General features: G+C 49.7%; 4 protein-coding genes across 4 annotated transcripts; 1 reads left to right on the forward strand and 3 right to left on the reverse strand.

The window, feature by feature from the left end:
* Positions 1-7,945: 7,945 nt before the first annotated feature.
* N7506_005534 (uncharacterized protein) lies at positions 7,946-8,922 on the reverse strand (the record flags this gene model as incomplete). Its single annotated transcript, XM_056954828.1, has 5 exons — positions 7,946-8,133; positions 8,187-8,265; positions 8,334-8,681; positions 8,737-8,836; positions 8,888-8,922. 5 exons carry the CDS (start codon positions 8,920-8,922, stop codon positions 7,946-7,948), a joined length of 750 nt encoding a protein of 249 aa, XP_056813717.1.
* A 21-nt stretch (positions 8,923-8,943) lies between these two features.
* N7506_005535 (uncharacterized protein) lies at positions 8,944-9,407 on the reverse strand (the record flags this gene model as incomplete). The annotated part of the gene is made up of 2 exons (XM_056954829.1): positions 8,944-9,166; positions 9,310-9,407. 2 exons carry the CDS (start codon positions 9,405-9,407, stop codon positions 8,944-8,946), a joined length of 321 nt encoding a protein of 106 aa, XP_056813718.1.
* Positions 9,408-11,038: 1,631 nt separating this feature from the next.
* N7506_005536 (uncharacterized protein) lies at positions 11,039-12,237 on the forward strand (the record flags this gene model as incomplete). The annotated part of the gene is made up of 3 exons (XM_056954830.1): positions 11,039-11,362; positions 11,414-11,691; positions 11,745-12,237. The coding sequence occupies 3 exons, from the start codon at positions 11,039-11,041 to the stop codon at positions 12,235-12,237; spliced, it is 1,095 nt and encodes a 364-aa protein (XP_056813719.1).
* A 7,373-nt stretch (positions 12,238-19,610) lies between these two features.
* Positions 19,611-21,314, reverse strand: N7506_005537 (uncharacterized protein; the record flags this gene model as incomplete). The annotated part of the gene is made up of 1 exon (XM_056954831.1): positions 19,611-21,314. One exon carries the CDS (start codon positions 21,312-21,314, stop codon positions 19,611-19,613), a length of 1,704 nt encoding a protein of 567 aa, XP_056813720.1.
* Positions 21,315-21,997: the final 683 nt, after the last annotated feature.

A 21,997-nucleotide genomic window follows, 5' to 3' on the forward strand; every position in this document is an offset into this window, starting at 1 on the left:
TCATTGAGCATAGTGTAGTGGGCACCCCGGAACAGAACGGCTTCGCGGAGCGATCTGGGGGGGTGATAATCACCGTGGCTCGTACTCTAATAGCCGATGCAGGCCTCCCTAAGAATCTATGGCCTGAAGCTGTTAGAGCTGCTGTATGGATCATCAACAGATCGCCCACGAAGCTACCAGACGGCCGGTGGATAGTCCCTTACCAAGAGGCATTCTTCAATCAGCCACAACAGCGTGTCAACCTCGCAAACTTGAGGATCTTCGGTTGCCGAGCGTACGTGCGGAAGCAGGCTATTCCGAACGCCGCGAAGATGGAGCCACGCGCCGAGATAGGCTATCTCGTTGGCTATGAAGCCTCGAACATCTGGAGGGTGTGGTTTCCCCGCAGAGAAGCTGTACGATCAGTGCGAGATGTTGTTTTTGATGAGAACGTGTTCTTCAATGCTCGAGAGCTAGAGAAGGAGCCGGTCCGCGATATATTGGAGACCATGCCATGGGCTATTGGAGACGAGGATACTGACCAGGGCACCACTGAAATAAGCCTGGATATACCTCAACCAGTTGGAAACATCGCGGACTCACAGGGAACAGAGCCACAGAGCTTGACTAAGCCTTCCAAAGAGAAAATAGCCCCTTCGCAGCCAGCGGAGCCTCAGCAGATGATATCACCGTCGCCCACGCCGTCCGTTCAGCCAGTGCAGACCTCAAATCCTCGCACGGCACCAGAATCAATCCCAGGAGCCTTCCCGGCACCACCAGACCATGATTCTCAAGATCAACTCGCTGAACAGCTTCAGAGAGAGCTCTCGGCAGCCACACTTACCCGAGAGACTCGTACTGCGCCCAGGGATATAGTGGGAGATGTTTCGTCTCGCAACATCGTGTCGGGCTCACGCAAGCGAAGATCTAGAGATATCAGCAATTTAGCCTTCTCAGCGGACGACGAGGAAAATGAAGAGGGGGTACTCGCTGCCTTTGCAACCGGCCTCAATGGATCTCATTCACATACAAGAACACACCGCGATGAGCTACCTTCGGAGCCTCAGAATTGGCGAGAGATGATGAATCATCCATTCAACGAAGGCTTCTTAGCAGCTGCTGGCCTCGAGGTCAAAACAATTGAACGGAAGGGCACTTTTGAGGTCATACAGCGTCCGAACGACCGCAGCGTGCAGGTGCTCCCACTAAAGTGGGTCTTTAACTATAAGTTCGATAGTGATGGATATCTGGTGAAGCTGAAGGCGAGAATCTGTGTCCGAGGAGATCTTCAGAAGCTTTCTACGGAAGAAAAGTATTCAGCTACCCTCGCTGCCCGTACGGCCCGCGCCGTTCTCGCTCTGGTCGCTGCGTTTGACCTCGATACACACCAATTTGATGCTGTCAACGCCTTCCTTAACAGCACACTGGATGAAACAGTGATAACGGAGATGCCCGAGGGGTTTAGGCAGTCTGGATATTGCTGGAAGCTCCTCAGAGCTCTCTACGGCCTACGGAAATCCCCAAGGCTCTGGCAACGTGAGGCCACAAAGGTCTTGACTAAGCTAGGTCTCACAGTCGTTCAAGAAGATCTTTGTCTCTTCGCATCGGACGGCATCATCGTATTCTTCTATGTAGACGATATAATCATCGTCAATCACCCATCTCAGCGCCAGCGCGCGGCTGAGATCAAAGAGAAACTTAACAGCACATGGGAATTGAGAGACATGGGCGAAGCTGCGTGGTTCCTAGGGATCCGTATTGTCCGTGACAGACAGCAGATGGCCCTCTGGCTCTGTCAGGACTCATACATCTCCTCTATGGCAAGCAGATATCACCTGACCACCCATCGTCGCTTTGATACACCCCAGGCACCAGCTACGTTGAAGCCGTACGCTGGGCAGGCCACAAAGGAACAAATTCATGAGTACCAGGAGAAGGTGGGTTCCACACAGTATGCTACTACCATCACACGGCCAGATGCAGCCAAAGCCACCTCCACGTTAGCTCAGTTCCTCACGAACCCGGGACCGGAGCATCTCGAAGCGATCAACCGCGTGATATCCTACTTATACCACACACGTTTCCTCGCTCTCACCTATCGGCCGCGCCGATCCGATGATGATGAAGCCGTCACTTTCTTTAGTGATGCCTCGTTCGCCGATAACCCGGATCGGAAGAGCTCGGAGGGATATCTCTGCACAATCTTTGGCGGACCTGTTGACTGGAGGGCTGGTAAACAGCGTACGGTGACCACTAGTACTACCGAAGCGGAGCTGCTAGCGATCTCCGAGGCTGCGAGGACCATGAGCATGTGGAAACGTCTCTTTGAAGCTATTCGCTTTGATCCAAAGCACGAACTTGCTATCCGGTGCGATAACCAACAGACGATTCGGCTTCTCATCAAGGAAGCTCCTCAGCTGCGGACAAAGCTACGTCACGTTGATATCCACCACCATTGGCTCCGTCAGGAGGTCCAAGCAGGCAGGATTCTCATCAGATGGACCGAAACGAAAAGTATGGCTGCGGACGGACTCACTAAGCTACTGCCGCGCCAGAAGCACACAGAATTTATCCAATTGATGGGCATGGAGGATATTGGAAATCTGCTAGATTAGCAGAGGTTGTTGGGAATTGTGCAAACGCTGAGGGGGTGTGACGAACTGAGAGAGTGGTCAAATACCACTAGGACCCTTTGGGACGCTTATTCATCGATCACCCAATTCCCACTAGTATTTGTACGGTATTCCGGGCAGATTCGGAAGGACGGTGTTGTAACACGCCGAAGCTTATTTGTATAGACCCCTGAGATCGTTCAACCGATCTTTAAACACCTACAATCAATCACCTGATTCTATTGGACATGTTCAGTACCAGCCAGTACATCAATTCCTCATCCTGACAGAACGTTCTAGAAGCTATGTCTTCTTTCCTGCACCTTCCTCGTAGAAAGTATACTCTCTTTGAGCCCGGCCCATCCTCTCCCTATCTGCTCCAATTCGATCGCCAATCTGCCAACTCTAGCAGATAGTTTTCGAAATCAATGTCAATTGTGTAAGAACAAGATCGTAGATCTAAATAAAGAAAGTCTCCGCTTTGTGCATTAGGGGCCGAGAAACCGATTGGTCCCGGCCGACCCATAAAGTTTATTTCAAGCACCCAGTGCATCTTGACCATTCATCTGGCGACCGAGGTAATTTACGAATAAAGTTGTTTCCTTCTACAATACACTATATTTCGCCAGCGCGAGATCTTGGAGAGAGTACCCGATTTTCCCTCTGAATTCTCGGACTCTGGTGGCAGATTTAATCGCGCGATCCAACAAGTAAGCGGTGCGGAAGCCCATGAATAAGCTTTCGATTAAGTTCAAGCTTGAATCCTTCTGAAAACCGATTCCTCTCACCGAGCGAGCGTTTCCATGGTTTTCAAAACTCTGTTGTCGAATTGATTCGGGATTCGACTACTGATCGACGGTCCCGCTCATGATTCCACGGTCTGTGTCAAACAATTTTTCCACATGACTTCAATCTGCCAGTCTTGGGCTGACTCAGGAAAACCTTTGCTTCTCGTCAAACATGACTAGGGAGTGGCTCGAAGATAAATAGTATGCCTCAGATTCTACTCTACGAATTACTCTGCTTTCGACCACCGACCTAACCGAATCCATTTGAGAATGCAACCAAACATATTACCTCAAGCTGACAAGGCAATTTTGTAATTTCCTAGGTAGCCCCCTTGCTACCATGTCCTGATCTTGTTCCGAGGACACTCATAGTTCTGTTACTCTTTATACACTGCCCGCAGTATTTTCCAGGCCGCATGGGACTCTGATGACATACTGTTGGATTAGAGACAAGCATAAAGGATGTGCAAGTATAGCTGATTTATAACAGCACTTTAGACGGTAACAGAAAAGCAAAGTTTGACATCTGGGACACTCTCAATGCTGTTGTGACTCCAAGGAAGAGTGATTTTTCTTGTTTTTATAATTACATGAGGGGATATGTACAGCCACGACAGAATTTCTCACGCTGCGGCTTCCTTGCGGAGCTATCACGGGTTTTTGTGATAGCAACGTGCACCAGGGCTAGTTATCGAGATAGTTGGCCTCTGTTGCTTCGATATCATGACGTAAACCGCACGATAACAAATTGGTGCTAGTATAAGCGTTCTATTCACTGCTATACAAGCCTCCCGGCTACACAAACACGATGCACATGGTCCCACATTGAAGATGACGATCGAGTTTCTTTAGGCCAACACGGGATTGATACTCGCGTAGCGCGACCTGTGATAGAGGATCAGCTTGTAATGAGTAAATGATAGCTGGTGATAACAGGAAATGTATTTCGTACCTAGTCTGGAGCTTTCTGTTTGACTTGATCCATTGCTATCGGTCTGGCTCGCCCCGGCCGTGAGGATTGTTTCAAACCATTTATCAATCTTACTTTTGTCGGTGATTTTGTTTGGGAGGGCCGTCAATGAAGCCCCACGGCCGGTTGAATGACGAGCGTCTTTTGATTGCTTTTGATCGCCCGAGTGATCAGAAGACTTGGCGCCAGTGTGACGGCACTTCCGCAGAATATGATACTTCTTCCCCCGTAGAGACTCAACACTTCGGGCCACCCGGTGTTGTTCGTAATATGCGTCGGAGCGGGCTTTCCACGACAGCTCCTGATGGGCATCCAGCCAAGAGAGAAGATTCTTCTCCTCCCATTCCGGCCAGCCTAATGCGCTACGTGGGGACATGGTGATGCCCAGGCAAGTGGTAGAAGTGGGAAGAACGGGTGAAGAAAACAGCACAAATGAACTTGAAGGTGTAGGTTTGTTGAGTTTAAAAATATTTTCACTACTCGGTCAACTTCGAAAGCCCCTACCGTTGCATTAAAAAAGACCATTGTTTGATTATGAGCGATGGCTCAATCTGGTGAGCTGGTCTCAGGCCCTCATTTTTTATTGCACCCTCGCAAAAAGGGGGCTATTGAGAGACAGGAACGTTGAAGCGAAGACAATGCTGGGGCCCTTCTTTCCTGGCCATACAGCATAGTTCTACCGCTTCGTCGCAGCATGTGCTTCTAGACCGCTTTTTAGTACAACATTCGTTGCCTTATTGTCCATCGTCCACATGAATTCATCTGCCAACGTTGTTTTGACAGAAAATGTGAAATTAAAAATGCGAGGGTGTCAACGATGAAGTCTACGATCATTTAGTGAGCCATAGCCTCAGATTCATTCTAGATAAAGCCCGGTTGTGGAAAGTATGGGTGGGAGATAGTTGAACTTGCGCCTCCCATTGCAAGCCAGCAAGTAGTCAATTCCGATTTGACGATACAAGTATCTTTTAAAACCAGCGAGCCCTCTCCTTTCACTGTAAACCCAGCCAGACTCGGGAACACTCGCCGCCTCTCTGTGGCTGAAACGCAAGCATGGGTGGAATTCGAAAAGTGTCGCACACTCATGAACGACAAGTCTTTCGGAGCAGATTGCAACGTGCATTGTCCTTGCCGTCCTCCGAGTCTGACAAAACCGGCAGTCCGTCAGCATCTGAGGCAGGCGATACAACAAAAGACGAGGACGGAAACGACTGATATGACGATCAGGAAAACAGCAACTCAGCCGACGAGAGTGAAGAGGCTCCACGGGAGCGGAGAATAATGCGTAATGCGAAAGGGACTCGAAAATACCCCGACGGACTCAGCTCAATGGAGAGCAATGCGGTAGCTCTCGAATGTGTGGTGGAGTAGGTATTGATCTCTTCACAGAATAAGATTTCGAGATTGCCTGCTGACAATGTCCAGACTAAATAACCGAATGAAGTCAGCTGTGGATTAACCTGCGAGTGAAAACATGAAACGCTAATCTTCTATGCAGGTCCATTGAGAGCTCATCGTCTGTCCAAAGCACCTGCAATGAAACCGTCCGCAACGACTTGGCTGATATCTTTGCTCGATTGGCGATCGTGGAGACCGAGATGAAGAAAGTAGCAAAGCAAGGCAACAATAAAGCTATAGAGGGCCAGCAAACCGGCCGATCCTTGCGTCGGGGTAATAGTGATTAAATTTGGTTTTTGACCCTTTGGACCAGAGCAAGGTATCAGCTCGTGTTGGTCCTGAGGTAACTCCCTTGGTTGATGCCTATTGAAACTCATGTCTTCTTTTTACCGCAACTAGTTGCAGTGACATTTTTGATGCCTTTAGATGCTCAGTGCGTGAGACCAGTATGAGTGGTATTGAGAAAAAGGGATGCTGAGTAGGCCAAGGAACGTTGGCTCACTGCGGAATCCTTCATGGCCCTCTAAAATAGAGAGTTTGGGGGAGATATCCAATCCGCAATGACAGGCTCATATTTCTTGTTCCAATCACCTCATCTACGCGTGACTCAACGTCCAATCACCGAAAAGCGCCTACAATTTCATCCCGAGGAATCATGGGGTTTATTTTCTTAGGCTCGCTTTAGTGTTGTGTTCGTTGTGTTGACCTGTGGGTCTGTCCGTCCCGACTGTAGAAGGTGTGCGGTGCGCGACTCATCAACCCGTTGAAGCTTGGCCATACATTGCCAACACTCAATTTTCGAACTCGTGACCATGGTGATACATTAGGTTTTGTTTGTTTCCTTTTCGTACTTCTCTTTTTGGTGACTGTAAGTTCTACAATGTTCCATTTGTCATATTTCTGAGGCGTTCAACGAAAGGAAAGAGGTTTCTGATAGAAATACATATTTCTTCAATGAGCGTTCATATCTGGCCCTCAGCATATTGAGGCTACATAAGTTTCCCCGACCGACTCGTCGATCACTATTTCCATTGTTGAATATTTGTCAGCAGCGCGCTGAAAGGTACAAATCTCTAGTCAGAATTTGACTGCTTCGGCTGACGGTTGCGGTAATTGTAAAACCCAGTCCATAAACACCTGCGTCTGCATGATCTATAAGAAACACAAAGGCCTGATGGAACTGGTATTGTCTACACACTCGACTTTCTCCTGCGGACAAAATGGACGCCCCGAACAGCTCGTCAGACCAGGAAATTGAAGGAGATCAGCAGCATAGTGAATTGCCAATCCTTAGAGAGCAAGAAACTCCACAGGAAACTTCTGATCATGTCCCTCCAATGGTAGGTGAAATGATTACGCTTCAAATATTCTTGCTGGGACACACCCTGGCGACCGAGCCCTTTCAACCCATCTTGAAGGTGCTAGCAGTCCTCGAACGCGACGATCCCCAGTTCACCTTTCCCGCGGCTCGACTTGTTGGACTCTATCGACGCCTATGGGAGTCGTGCGCGTCCAAGCATCGATGGCGAGAAACCAGAGCAAGACAACCACGTCTTGGGGGCTGCTGGTACGCACCTGAGAAAACAGAGGCAAGATCTTCAGCTTCGCCACGACAAGCAGCTATCCCGGCTGCACATTTTTGAGCAGGCACTGGAATTATCTCGGGGACGACTGACTAGCGTACTTGATGACTGGAGCTACCCTTCGAGACTCGATCTGGAAGGATTACTGGACAACGCAAGAGGAAGGTGAAGACCTGTCCCTCAGGGTTGTCGTGCCCTATTCTTTCAGCATGGAAATATTGGGATAATCCCCTGTTTAAGCCTAATTCCAGGCCAGGCCGATAAGTCTTGTGCAATTCCAGAGCGGGAGGCTTCAAAAGGATATGGGACTAGCAACGTAATGCGTTTCTGCATCAGTGAGTGTGTCGACAATAGACTGTTTTGAATACGGACCACACGCATCACTGCGTCTTTGCGCGCCTGTTCTGGCATGTTACGTCCATGATGGAGACTGCTGGAATGATGTGTGGTTACACCGATTGCTCAAAGCGGCTAATTTCCATACTATGTTCTCGAGCTATAAAGGTGATGGAGTTGACTTGCTACGGTTGCTCATGGTATGGCAATTCGAAACCTCGGTGTATCTGGATCATAGTGAGAGACTGAGCTTTCCAAATACAAGACTCCTTTAGGTACTCACATCGCGGTTTTCAAGACATCTGATGTCAGGTCAGCCTTGATTGAAGCCCAGTCGAATGTCTCTGTCGCTGTCGGTTCATCTGTGGCGTCATGATACAACGCAAGGTACTGGGAGTCAAGAGCGTCTGACGCAGAAATGCGCTCAGCCGGATCAAACTGAAGCATCCTATCAAGCAAAGCAGCGGCTGAATCGAATTAAACCGTGTACGTATCAAGCAGGCTGCCATGTACAACGCACCCTTTGCGTTAGCCCCGGGGATAAGCTTGTGCATTTGTTCGCGACGACATTCGGGGAGAGACCTGATGAATCTCAAATCCTGTAATGGGATCCCAAGCTCAGTAAGATGCGCAATGCTGTCAACAAATAGGTCTGCATAGGACTGACATTTTGGGAGGCCACATTGGCAACGATATTTTCTGGTGGGTTTCCAAGAAACTGAATGATTATACGGAACTGATTTTCGTAGTCTTTTCCAGGAAACAGAGGCTTGCCCATCAACATTTCAGCAAAAATACAGCCAGCACTCCAGATGTCGATTTTTTCATTATACTTTTGCCACATCAGCATGATTTCCGGGGCCCTGTAAAATGAGGTCGGGTCAAAGCCAGTCTTCTGAGCTTCTGCGAGGCCAAAATCACATATTTTCAGGTCGCAATTCTCATCTATCAAAATGTTACCAGGTTTTAAATCATGGTGAATCACGCCTGCCGAATGTATATATTTCAGGCCACGCTGGGTGTATAATTAGCATAGAAGGTCCAATCTCATTTGACGGGGGCAGTCTCACCATAATCTGATACAAAAAGAACTGAGCAAACCTATCCTCCAGCTTTTTTGATTCCAAAGGAGTGTGGAGATCAGTTGCCATAAAGTCGGTAACGATATATCTTTATCAATCAATATACTGGCCTCCGGCATAGGATGACGAAGGCACATACACGTCTTCAGAAGGAGAAATGAAAATATCACTCATGTTGACGATCTGTCTTCTTGGTTAGGCTGTTAACCCCATCGAGGTAAGTAAAGTAACTGATTCACAAACATTTTCATGTCGAAGCTGTTTCCAAAGTTTGACCTCAACTAAGGTACGCTTGGCAATATTTTGTCTTTCGAAGGGTTTCACCAACTTTTTTATCGCGACAGTCTGATTGGTAAACTGATCTCGTGCAGAGCTGGTTTGTGAACATATCATTAAACCAAGCCACAAGAAGGTTATACTTGACAGTTCAGGGGATCAATACCAAAGTAGCCCCGGAGCCCCAATCCCAATAGGCTTCAACCGCGTATATCTAACATCGACACATAAAATTAGCCTGTGGTTTGGGAATTAACCCAGTCAGTCATGTATTCCGAAGCTCACCTCTCTGTAATTTCAAACGTTGCACCCAAGACAGAGCTTTTGGTGAACCTGGCCATGTCCTCCTGGCAGGCAGACGGCTCCTCTAAAGTTGTAGGCATAGCGATCCAAATAGTCATAAGATGTAAAAAGAATACAGAGTAGCCTGAAATAAGGATATTCTACTCTCTTAAGATTTTTGGTTGAAAAAAGACTGAAGATCAGACCACAACTGGGGTTTGACGTGGACATGACATCATGGCTTTCCGGGCCACGGTCATGTGACTTCTGTAATAACTGGTTGACGTCGCAAAACCTGGGTTTAAAGAATTGCTAGTTTAATTTGGCTAAAGCTAATTGGTTCCGAGGGATTGATTACGTTCCACACTATGGACGGGTATGTCGAATAAAGTGTCTTCTATCATCAACTTGCTCGGATGTTACTAGCAACCGCTTGTTTTTTTTGAGGCATCTGAGCGCAAGGAAAAGTTCATAAATCTCGATGAGGAAATTTCCGTAGTTTTCAAAGAGGGCACGAAGAAATACAAGAAGTAATACATGTCGAACTGAGGGGTGGTATTTTACCACTAAGGACAGGGTTATTCATCAAGTACCCATTCGATCTTTGTCTCTGTATGGTAAAGTAAACGGGGTACGCTCGGTATACCAACGTTGTAACACGCTAGGGACGACTCCTGAGATCTGATAACGCTTCAACAGCAAGTTCCAGATGGAACAACAACCAATGCATCTCAATGGGACACCCCCATACTAGCACATACCAGTATCCGTCAATCCGACAGGCTCTCCTACCGACCCAAGAGTGGTTTCTTTCTGCCAAAAATGTCCGTTTTCACTCAACAGGCGCCCATTTAGCTGAAATTTGTCGGCAATTAGTTCTACCCAGACCTTGCTTTGACATGGATTTCGAATCGAGCAAAACTAGTGATTGGTAGGCTTTACTTTCCGTGCCAAAACTCGCTATTATCTGGTCCTGATTATGACGAGGTGGAGCCTTGGCCGCGATCATCATTGTTGTGATATGAGGCTGGTGCAGATCAGGAACCAAGCCGCACCGTCGGAATTAGCTCCGAAGTGTCTATACAGACGACCAAGTTGATTTCCAATCAACTTGGCTCATTGTTATATATATAGGCACATGTATCACTCTGAAATAACAAGCTAATTCATACCTCTGAACTACAACATAGACATGTCCTACGACCCACATACTTATGACCTCTTACGACTAATTACGAATATGAATAAAGCTTTTAAGAAGATCTACGAATACGAATATGGAAAATCCTTATACGTGTCGATTCCTAACTGAGAATAAAGCACATATCACGGATTCCATGATCAGTTAGTTATGTTCACAAAAATATTTAAGGCACCGGCCGATCTCCGGCGCGCGAACAATGTTTAGCTGGCGCCAAGGAACGCCATTAAGCTGGAACGGGCAGCCAGTCAACCCCCATTGGCCCGCAGGTCTTGGCTCCTTTTTGCCCCTGTTTAGCCTCGCATTTTGAGTCCGCAAGGGGTTATTTTTCACGAGAAATACGAACGATACGGGCGGATCAGAAAGGATCATCACTAGATGCATCTCGCGATGTCATTTGGATTGTTTCAGTTGCACGCGCTAATTCAGGGTCTAAGGGTCCTACAGCCGCATGGGACTGGTCTTTATGTAGGGCTTGTGCCTGGCGACGACTTGGAGGAGTTTTGATTTTCATTTCAATCGTTTGCCATGATGAGATCCCAATTGCATTTGTTTCTAGCTCTGGAGGCGTTGTCTTCTCTCGCGCTTTCTGAGAAAGTCGGCTATTTTGAATCGTCGGCTTGTGCCGATCCTGAGGGTTTCACATCTTGCTACAAGGATGCGGAAACTGAGTACACAAATTGTGTAAACAATAACTGCGTTGGTGGAAGTCAAGCATGCTACAAATCATGCGGTGGAATCGTCACCTGCATGAGCAAGCAATGCCCTAGTCTGGGCACTAATTGTATCAATGCCTGTGAATGCCAGAGATCCGCACATCAAATTGACTGCGCTAGTGCAAGCTGTTGGAACGAGGTCAGTATCGTGCGAGTCGATTCCAATCAAGTAGATTTAACGTTTCTATAGGTCTACTCTTGCGAGTACCAAAGCATCGTCGCAGACTTCTTTAATCTCTGCACCAATCCCAATTATGACGCCGTTCCATTCTGGCCAGCACCCGACGACGCTCCCGCTGCCTGTTCTTGCAACCTTGGAAAGATAATCAAGAAGGAGCATTTCATTGCACTTCAAATGACAGAGTGCGCCAACAACATGACCAACCTTAACCAACTTGCCACGAACAAGGATATCTCTGAGTATGGGACGGCTTGCATGTGCTGTGGAATGAGTGCTATTGTCTCTACGTAAGTTCAAGCTGTTAAGTTGTATTTCTATTTGTCTGCTAATTAGGCTATAGTATTTACGATACCTGCCCTAACACGAACCCAACCCTCCTTGGCTTGCAAGAGTGGTACGATGGTATTTTGGTGCCTAGTGACTGGAGCGACTGCGGTCCCTACCTCGAGGCATATGATTGTGCCGGCGACTTAGGATATGGTCGTGCCGATGCCGGTGCAGTCCACAAATTTTACGAGCCAAGCAGTATGCCATCGAATGGCACTGCGACTCTGTCCAACAAGGGTGGTGTGGTCTCCACCCCGGTCAGTGGCAACACTTTCACGTGGACCTTTGGCCAATCTTCCAGAGCTGTGGCACACCCTATCACCGTGACTTCAGCCAACGCGAAAGTTACCGGAAAGGCCAATAGCGGCGAGACGACAGCAACAATCACCGGCACTGGTACTGGCACGGCTGCGGAGAGCGCACAGCCTGGAATGGGTGCCTCCTTGGCTGTTCCTCTCTGGACTATCGCTGACACTGTTGGTGCATTGGCCTTACTAGCCTTGTAGTGATGATGTATTGGTGCTGGAGAAGAGATACACACACACACACACACACAATTCATTAACGCCCGGCGGCTGAACCGAAAGGGCAACTATCACTGATCTAAATATACACGCCTTAGCTAATGGTATGTCTCCTTGCAGCCCATACAAGATCCTTTTCAGTGTATGTCATCTCAAATGTCAATATCTTAGCGGGTCCTTGTGGGTTAGTGTTTAGTTAGTAGACTTGCTTGAAGGCGCTTCTCCAAGTGTTCAACATCCTATCTTCGGCAATTGAAGCGCGTCTACCGTCGCTGGCACAAGGTAGTTGGTGGGGGTTAGATTGGGGTTGGGGTGGGGTAGGGTTGAAATGTGTTGGTTGACGCGGTTAAGCGGCGTCGAGTCGGCCCGTGGCGATTGAAAACCGTATTGTGGCTCGCACTGCTTCCAAATTCGGCTTCCAGTTCTGGTCAGCCGAAGGCGATTTTCCGCCCAGGAAGAAAGGTATGTTGCCTCAGTGAGTATGGGTACATTGCAGCATTTCCGTCCGGTGCGTGGTCCACTTCTGACATCGAAATAGGAAGTGCTCCACGGTCTCTCTTGCTTGTCCACATGCACACTGATCCGTCTCGGCGACATTGATTCGATATAGGTATCCATTGAGTCTCGCCATGCCGGTCTGGAGTTGAGTCAGCACGCTCGCTTCTTTCCACGACAATGGATCGTATAGCTGTCGAGTGTGTTTCCCTGGAAGCGCTGCATCCACTCGTTTGGAATGTCTCCCGACGTTTTCTGGAAGGCCTTTGCTGGCTGCGGCCTGGGACCGTGCGATATTCAGGGTGGTTGACTTCATTCTTGGATTCTGTGTTTGCGGGGTAGCGTCTTCTTGGGTCGCGGCCCTAGCCTGCTCTTTCACCAGGCCCAGCAGTTAATTATTTTCGCTCCTTGGGACCCAACGAATGCGGATCTCGATGTCGTGTCCCCGTAGTCTCCTGATCAGCTTGTATATCTGGCAGATGTGTTCCTGGCCCGACTGCTGTCGAGGATTCTTCAGCGTGAGTTCCGCCGCTTTGTTGCTGGTGAGCATTGTGGCCCTACACCGTTTCAGTCCCCGTAGCGTGTTCATTACGTATGCCATTGCTGCCAATTCACCGGAGTATGGGTTCTGCTCGGTTCTTGCACCCAGTGTGACGGAGAAAATTTTCAGCCTCGGTTTTCGATACCGAGGCGGCTGCTTCTCAATCGCCACGCCGAATCCTACCATGTCATTCCGCGCCGAACTGCTGACCGCGATCCGCATGACTCCGCCCGTTTCGGTCTGTGCCTCTGGTACATTCTGACCATCGCCCTGTACACGTTCCTCCCATGGTGCCAATGTGAATGGATTGATGGTTTCTAGTGTTTCCATCTCGAAGTTTTTCAGTGCGTCTGCGACCTGATACAACGGCGAACGATGGTATCTTCTGAATTTCTTGATCTGAGCTATACTCCTGCGGTCCTGCGGAGGGGATTGGTTACCGGTAGGGTGTGCATGTCTGTCCACATCTTCGCAGCTCGTCTCCAGAGCCGGTGTTGGACCGTGGAGATGTGAGCCTCCGCTTCCGCTACGCTGGTCGCAACTGTAAGGAATGTCCCGACAATCGCTTGCGCTCCTACCCTCTGCACTCTGCTGATCGGTCCGATATTCTTGTTCTTGAAAGAGTGGATCCAGACATTGGAGGTATAGTCCACCACCGGCGCCACGGTCGATGTGAATAACTGCCGCGCTGTTGCTGGGGATAGACCACGAAGCCATCGCTGCTCCATCGCTGCTTCCAGGCCTCTAGACGCCGCTCTCGCAATATGTTCCTTGTATTTGAGTCTTGTATCCATTATGACGCCAAGAATCTTGACATGGTGGCTGGGTTCAACGGTCTCTCCCTTAATGGTGAATGGCCCCGAGTCCGATTTGTGGGCCTTCGGGGCGAAGTGTATGAGGGAGGTTTTCTCTGCCTCAAAAGTCGCTCCACTTCTTCTTTCCCAGTCGAGTGCTTCATTGACGATTGTTTCAATACCTTGCCGGTTGCTCTGCGCAGTCGGTCCGGTCACCCACGCGGTAAAGTCATCCACAAAGGCAATCGCTCCTCCCTGGCCGTCGATCTGTCGCTGTACGAGATCTGCGTTGAAGAAGAGGAAGAGGATGGGGGACAGGGGTGATCCCTGAGGTAGCCCCGCCTGTGGGAGACTTTGGGCCTCAGATGCTTGCCCATTGATCTGGATGGTTGCCGTTCGTTCCGAGCAGAACGCCTCGACCCATCGGAGTAGAACTTCGGGTATACCTCGCGCTTTCATCCTCTGGAGCAATCGTTCCTTACAGACCCCATTGCAGGCACTCCCTTCACGTCAACGCTAATCAAGCTTAAGACCCGTCGGCCACCCCACGCCGCGTAAATTTGCTCTTGCAAGAGTAAGAGTGCTTGCTCCGCGGATCGCTGCTTACGGGCCCCGAAGTGGCTGGACGGAAGCAGGCCGTAAGTCTCTACCGCGTGTGAGATTCTTTCTGCCACCACAGATTCGAGTATCTTGTCCAATGTCGCTAGGAGAGAAATCGGCCTCCAGGCCTTCGTAATGGTATAGTTCTCTTTGTTCGGCTTTCTCAGAGGTATGATCTTTGCATGTCTCCACGGGCTGGGTAACACGCCTTCCTCCAACGACGTCCAGAATAGTTCAAGGACACTGTGCTTGACCACGGGCCACGACATCTTCCACACCATCGCTGGTAGGCCATCTTCGCCAGGTGCTTTCCACGACTTTGTCGCCAGCAGCTGCCGTTCGACCTCCTCCATGGCGATAGCAGACATCTCCACGGGCGCTCTCTGTGGCCTGGTCCCTTCATTGTCAATTCTGTCCGGCAGTGACGGGAAGAATTTGGTCAGTAGTTCTTCCGCTTGCTCTTGATGATCGGCGGTCATGGTTCCATCCGCCCTAAGGAGCTGTGGGACCTTCCCGAATGCTGCATCATCTCCCGACTTCAGGCACTTCGCGGTTTTCCATATATTATCGTTGTCCGCCAGAAACCCATTCCAGTGATTCTTCTTTTGCTTCCGTATTGCGTCATGGTATTGTTTCGCCGCACTTGCGGCCATGTTCTCCAGATGTGGCACCTTTCGCCCTGCCCGACGCTCCGAGCGGGTGTGGTTTCTCCAATATGTGTATATCTGACGGAGCTGTGTCAGGTCTGGTCCATCGCTTTGCGTGTGGCGACGGTTTCGCCCTGGGCATCAAAGTGTACACCGCCTCCGCCACTACAGACATGAGTCGGTCGGTTTTCTGCTGCACCGTGCCTTCCGACGGGGTGGCGGCGAGAGCTGTCGCAATCCGGGTGTTGATTTCCTTCCATGGCGCATTTTTCAGCAAAAGTCGTTCTGGATGCTGCGGAGCCGGCCACGGGGCGTCATAAAGGGAGTCAATAGCGCGGTGGTCCGATCCGTGCTCTGTCCCGTGTATCGCACATTTGACCATAGATTGTGTCAAGTTTTCCGAGGCCAGGACGAAGTCGATCGTGGACTCGCAGTCCTTAGTCTGTCCTCCGCCGTGCCATGTCTTAGTGCCTCGTTTGAGTAGGCTGCTAAGAGAAAATCCGTTCATGAGGTCGATGATTGGATCCGCCTCTCCTTGTCTTGTCAAAGACACGTCCTCTCCTCCCCAGAGTTGGTCGTGGCGGTTAAAGTCCCCCACAATCATGATCTTCACCATTGTTCCCGCGTCTCTCCGTACCTTGGTGATTGTTTTTCGAAGGCGATCGCATGCACCCTCCAGCGCTAAGGCATCCCCTCCCTCTATGTAGACTGATGCCATAAATATCAGACGCTCGGGAAGGCGGATGACCGCCGCTGTAAGATCCGGCGATTCGATCGGCACTTGCTCCGCTTCCACATCCTTATTGACTCAAAGCATGCTTCGGATTGCCCACCGGCCCTCCCTCCAAGTGGAGGGAACCATCTTGTTCCATTTGTGATGTCCCATCGGGGTTGTCAAGAGCCGGCCTTGAATTCTCCTCGCTTGGGGTTCCTGAATCGCTAGTGCCACTGCGTCCCGTGTCTCTTCGTCGTTCATTAAATTGCCATGCACTGCTCCCTGCTTTTTCACATTCAGTTGAAGGATTCGGACGGTTTAATTCATGTCGTGATGGGTAGAGTTTCCGACAATTTCTGCTGAACGATTCATGTGGGTCTCCGCATGGAACGCACTTCGGAACCGTCTGATTGCAGCTACTGTGGCGGTGGCCCTCCGCGGCGCATTTTGCACACTTCTGGACGTTCTTGCACTGAAATGCCTTGTGGCCAATATCCTGGCAGTTGTAGCATTGCATCGGCCGTGGTCGATATTCGAAGGTACTGGTCACGCCAGATTCTCCCCCAAGAAACCGTCATCCAGGAGCCTTCGTGCGTCAGTGCCTTTGGTCAAGTATACGACCATAGATCCGTACGGCTTCGCATTATCCTTTCTGCTGAAACAAGCGACCTTGGCCACGGTGGCTTCATTTTCCTCGCTGAAGACTGCTGCGGCTTCAGCTCGGATCCCATCTTTCTCGTCTAGCACCGCAGCCTTGTTGACGCTGTCAACTTGATCGGGTAGAGCTCATCACGGAGTACCCGAGCTCCCGGGCCGATCCTGGCTTCCGCCACTTTCTTGATCAGCTGGTGCTCATCTTCGCCGCGGCACGCTATTCTTATTCGGTTGGTGTTCTTCGGATCCACGGTAACAGCGCGACAGCGCCAGTGCGTGTGGCATTCTATCGTCCGAATCTCTGTCTCAACCACCGCCCGGATTGGGCCTGCGGACATCCTCTCGTTCTCATTTCGGGCCATCGTCGAGGTATCTATCGTGCAGCATAACGTGTCGGTGGTATTGGTTGGTGTTGTATTCGACGTTGAGAGCGTCCGAATGTTGCTCGGGTGACTGAGTGGGGGAGTACGGGCGACATCTGCATAGGACGGGGAGCCAGTGGGAACGGAAGGGCTGATGGCATCGCGTAGGGATTGAATCTCGCGAGGATATCATTGTGGCTGTTCTGAGCGCATGCCTCGGCGTGGGATTGCGGTGTCGGGGGTCTATCTCTCAGGGTCTGTAGCTCGTGTCGGACTTCGGCAAGGGCGACGCTAAATTCTTCGTTAACCTTCTGAAGCTCTTCTTCGTGCAGTTCATCGCATCGCCTGATCTCTCTCCTGAGTTTGATGAGCTCCTTCACAAGTGTGGTGGTGTTGAGGTCCTCGCTCTCCGTCGCGGAGTCGTCCGAAGTGACCGCGTCGCGTTGGGTTACCGGCTTGTCTTGGTTCTTCTTCTTCAGTTGAAATCGTGTCGTTCTCGGCTCGTTGTCGACCTCTTGGTCCCGAGCATAATTACTGGGTGGTCGGGTAGTGCGTCTCGGCCTCAACAATCGTGGCGGTGAATCGTCGTGTTCGTCACGGTCGGGTCGCGGTCCGTCCCGCCATCATTCAAAAACAGTTCCGGAGCCACGTGGCACGCTTATCCCGTTGCAGTACAGTCCCAGAGATCTTCGGGTCTGCTCCGATCTCAAATCGGTACAGACGCGCTCGAAATCAGCTTCAATCGCTGGCCCAGATCGGGATCTCGGCGCATCTTAAAATATTACAGTAAGATTCGAAATCAGTTATACCTCCGCACTCTTACGACTTGATTCCCGGAGAATAGCTCCGGCGTCCATGATTCCTGATAGGACAGACACTTGGGGCCCACATTTCAGACCGCATTCTAAGCTGGGTGGAATACCTTACAATACAGCTTCAACGAATTGAAAGATGTATTTTACCTGAAAGTGCCATACGCATGCTCCCTAGTGTGGCCCTCTCTCAATCCATGGCAGCTTATTTCCCCGTATATCTTCGGAAATCCTGTACATAAGATAGACGGTCAGATCTTTACCAGTATAATTACTCTATTATTCTAGTACAGTCTTCCTATGGTCCCGCCTCAGTCCCCATTTGGGTCGCACGGCGAGTCTGCTCTATTGCGCACTCACTAACATCCTCTTCACGGCCTCCTTGGTCTGACATCCTAACACCCCCAGACACGTCTGCGAAGGAGACCTGTCTCATTCCCGATAACTCTGGACTGCAGGTTTTTTCGAGCTGTCAGGGCCTAGAACCAATAAGTGTATGGCTGGAAGTGGGGCAGGTGCTGCTTCTCCGCCCCGATCTCCGTCGACATTCTATCCCTGCCAATAGAAGCACCCATTCTACAGGACAACCAACTTCAATCCTCCTTGGCCAATTGCCGGAATGCTTTTTAGAAATTTCGGTTGTTTGTTCATTCACAAGCCCTTTCACGGGGTTATTTCTATGTACTTTCTCACGATATGTCAAATATCCAATATAGTGCTGTTCACAGACGAGTTTACGCCAGGCTGTAATATTTTTGCAAGCAGGAATATGGCAAAAGAGCAATGCTGAATGAGGTATGGACAGTCCTATCCGCGCCGTTGCCTTTTTTATATATGTCCACGTGCGTTTTTGCCGACCTGAGAATACCATTAGCCCCCATCAGGACAAGGTAATGATTCCAAGAAAATGGATACGTGCTAATATACGAAAGCACGAGTTCTTAGGCTCCAAAATATATCTAGGACGTGTTATCTGAATATCTAATGTTGCGAATATCGAGCCCATTGTGGACTTGATAAGCATTTAGGTGCCTCAGGATGCTGCTTCCTTCAATCAGCAAATGGGTGCTGTAAAAGTTAAACAAGCTAGTGATGTAAGACCAATTTCATACAACAAAATATGGCTAGTGCTGTGATTAGTCTTTCATATGCGAGATCAGCCCATAACAGAGCGCTAAAGGGCTGTAAAGATGCGTGTTCCTATTGGTAGGGTTAGATTGCCGATATACCCGTAACGTCTGAGTGCGCATTTGGTAAAGAACGGGAGCCAGAGTCCCAGGTAGTGAGTAGTTAGTGGCTTGCGCACTACAAGCGTTTGCTTTCACACCTAGTGGAATATACACACTGAAAGGTGCAGTGAAATATTTTTCGAAAAGAGAACGTCTCATATTGATTGACGCTGTCGCTTACCATATCAAATCAAGATCAAATGGCCGTGTCAACGTGGTGTCATACCCAAATATGTATTGAGGGATTGGATGTACCACCAGTAGGGCTAGGTAGGCAAGGTAGAACGCATGTCTGGTACCTATACTCAAACTCGGAACTGCACTAGTAGCTTCGTCACTAATGAATTAATGGTTAACATAAATAAATATAGTCACATTCGTGGATTCGCGAAGAGGCAACATGTTAACTGTGAGAATTGAGTTCTGAGAGCCCAAGGAGCTGTCTGTGCTCATTGATAATTAGATAGACAGATATCCACGGACCGCCTGTGGTATCCACACTATACTCAGAAGCGCGATACATCCCTTCCGAATATTCTATTCAACGTCCACCGGAACGCCACACGCACCTTGTTGCGCCAGCTAATACTCATGGTGATGTAGGCAGCATTCCAGATCAGCCGGGCAGTATGCCCCTTGATACCCTCTGGTAGATAATTGCGCGCAATGCCCTCATGCGGGACTTGCATTAACGCCCTTTCGCTGCCAATGTAGGCCATCGTACCTAAATTGCGGAAGGAGAAGGGTGAGGTCTGAGCCATATCATCTTTGTTCAGACGAGCTGCTAGCCATTTGGCTTCTTGAAAGGTGGCCTGAGCGGTTGCAGGAGGGGCGCCGGTCTCCGGCATGGCATTGTCGCCTAGGGCAAAAACGTCTCGGAGAACAGCTGTTTGTCCCTCTTTGCTTTGAAGCTGTACGCGTAGATGGCCGTCGACGAGGAGAGCGCCGACCTTAGGTACCTTTTTGTATTGCCATGATAGTTGTTCAGCGTTCCCGGGGACACTTGAAGAACCATCGACGGTGAGAACTGAGGCTGTGGGAAAGGCTTCAACTGACCCAAGCGCCTGGCTGATGAACTTGGACATAGCATTACCTGTCACCCAAACGCACATACCAACTCCCACCTCGCCTTCTTCTTTCGTGGTAAGGGTCAGGCATCGCTTGGGATCCATATCATGAGGGGGAGGGGTACCGGGCGGGCCCCACCGCAGGCTCTTGACATGGTGGGAGGTTTTGACATCTATACCCTCCCTCTTCATAGTGTCCATCGCGTAACGGGATAGTGACTCGTCAAACATTGACAGCACCTGAGGCGCAACGTCATACAAGGTGATCTTTGGAACCCCATTGAGAGCAGGATACAATGTCATCATGTCGACATAGATCAAATCACGCAACGATGCCGCAAGCTCAGTGCCGGTCGGACCGGCCCCCACGATCGAGAAGTTGAGCAGCCATTTCCGCATCTCTAGGGAAGTGGTCGGCAGAACAGCAAGCTCGAAACATTCGCGCACACGGCGCTTCACTCGTTTGGCATCGCCAATATCTTTAAAGAACATCGCATTCTCCCGTACACCTGGAGTCCCAAATGTACGGCTGACAGTGCCTACCGCAATGACGAGTTTATCATATGGAACCTCGAACGTCTCTCCCTGTTCCCATTGACGGTACGTATCTGGCTGTTTGTTTGTAGCCTCTGGGCCTTCTTCGGTTTTTCTTCCCCCTTCCGGAGTGCGAGGCGATTCGGTAACCCCACTCTTAACTACTGTTGCTTCGCAGAGAATAGTTTTCTTTTTCAAATCAACTGTACGCGCGGCTGCTTGGATGAAGTCAACCTTGGCGCGCGGATCACGCACGGGTTCGACGATGTTCGAAAAATCAAGTGATCCGCTCGCTGCATCAGTGAGAAGAGGAGTGAAGACGAAATATGAACGTGGTGAGATTATTATGGGTGAGTATGTCTTAGGAGAAAGCCTGCGCGAGAGGGTATATCCGGCCCAGCCGGAACCGAGGATGACGACACGTTCCTTTTTGTCATCGGACTCGGGGAGCGCCTTTGAGTGTTCTATATATGTCGCGAGGCGTCTCCGTGCGGTTATGGGGTTGAATGGAGCAAGATTAGAAGAGAATGTGTTCGTAGAATCGGAAAGATAGATAGAGGAAGGTAACGGGGACCCTAGACGTAGCGCCTGGCGCCGCAGGGGGACCATTGCGCTCAACTGCCAGGGCTGCATGACAGTCCTATCTTTGGAGAGGTTGTTGAAATGCAAATGACAAATCTTAAAGATATCATATGTCCAGCCCCATTTCTATAAAAGCCGCCTGTCATCGGTACCTGTCATCGGTACTCGTCATAGTTCTTCCGTTGACACATTCATGACTTCATCCTCAGCAGGGTAAGGATCCGGATCGAGGAACATTCAGCGAGGGCTAGCTGCACGTGCCGCTGGGGGCAAAAGGCCACTTCAAATATTATGAGAAAATGTCTATGATTTGTAAGTACAAGAAATCAAGGTAAATCAGTCGCGACGAAGGGAAAGAGGTGCAAGGGGGGAAACGAGGTCATGTGATGACGAGCTTGGCGCAATGACGGCATTAGACCACGCATCCGCCCCGCAGGCCGCCTATCATAGTAGGGATGGTCTAAGTTCGAAACTGGTTAGCCTATTTCGAAATATTAAAATTTCACTTTTTTTTCTCATTTCAGTTTCTGTCGGTTTGACGGATACTGGTATGTGCTAGTATTGAGGTGTCCCCTCGAGATGCATTGATTGTTGTTCTATCTGGATCTTGCTGTTGAAGCGTTATCAGATCTCAGGAATCGTTCCTAGCGTGTTACAACGCTGGTATGCCGAGCGTACCCCGTTTACCATACAGAGACAAAGAGAGAATG

Source organism: Penicillium brevicompactum (assembly GCF_028827555.1).
Source record: "Penicillium brevicompactum strain IBT 35665 chromosome Unknown utg000003l_segment0_segment0, whole genome shotgun sequence".
Taxonomy (NCBI): domain Eukaryota; kingdom Fungi; phylum Ascomycota; class Eurotiomycetes; order Eurotiales; family Aspergillaceae; genus Penicillium; species Penicillium brevicompactum.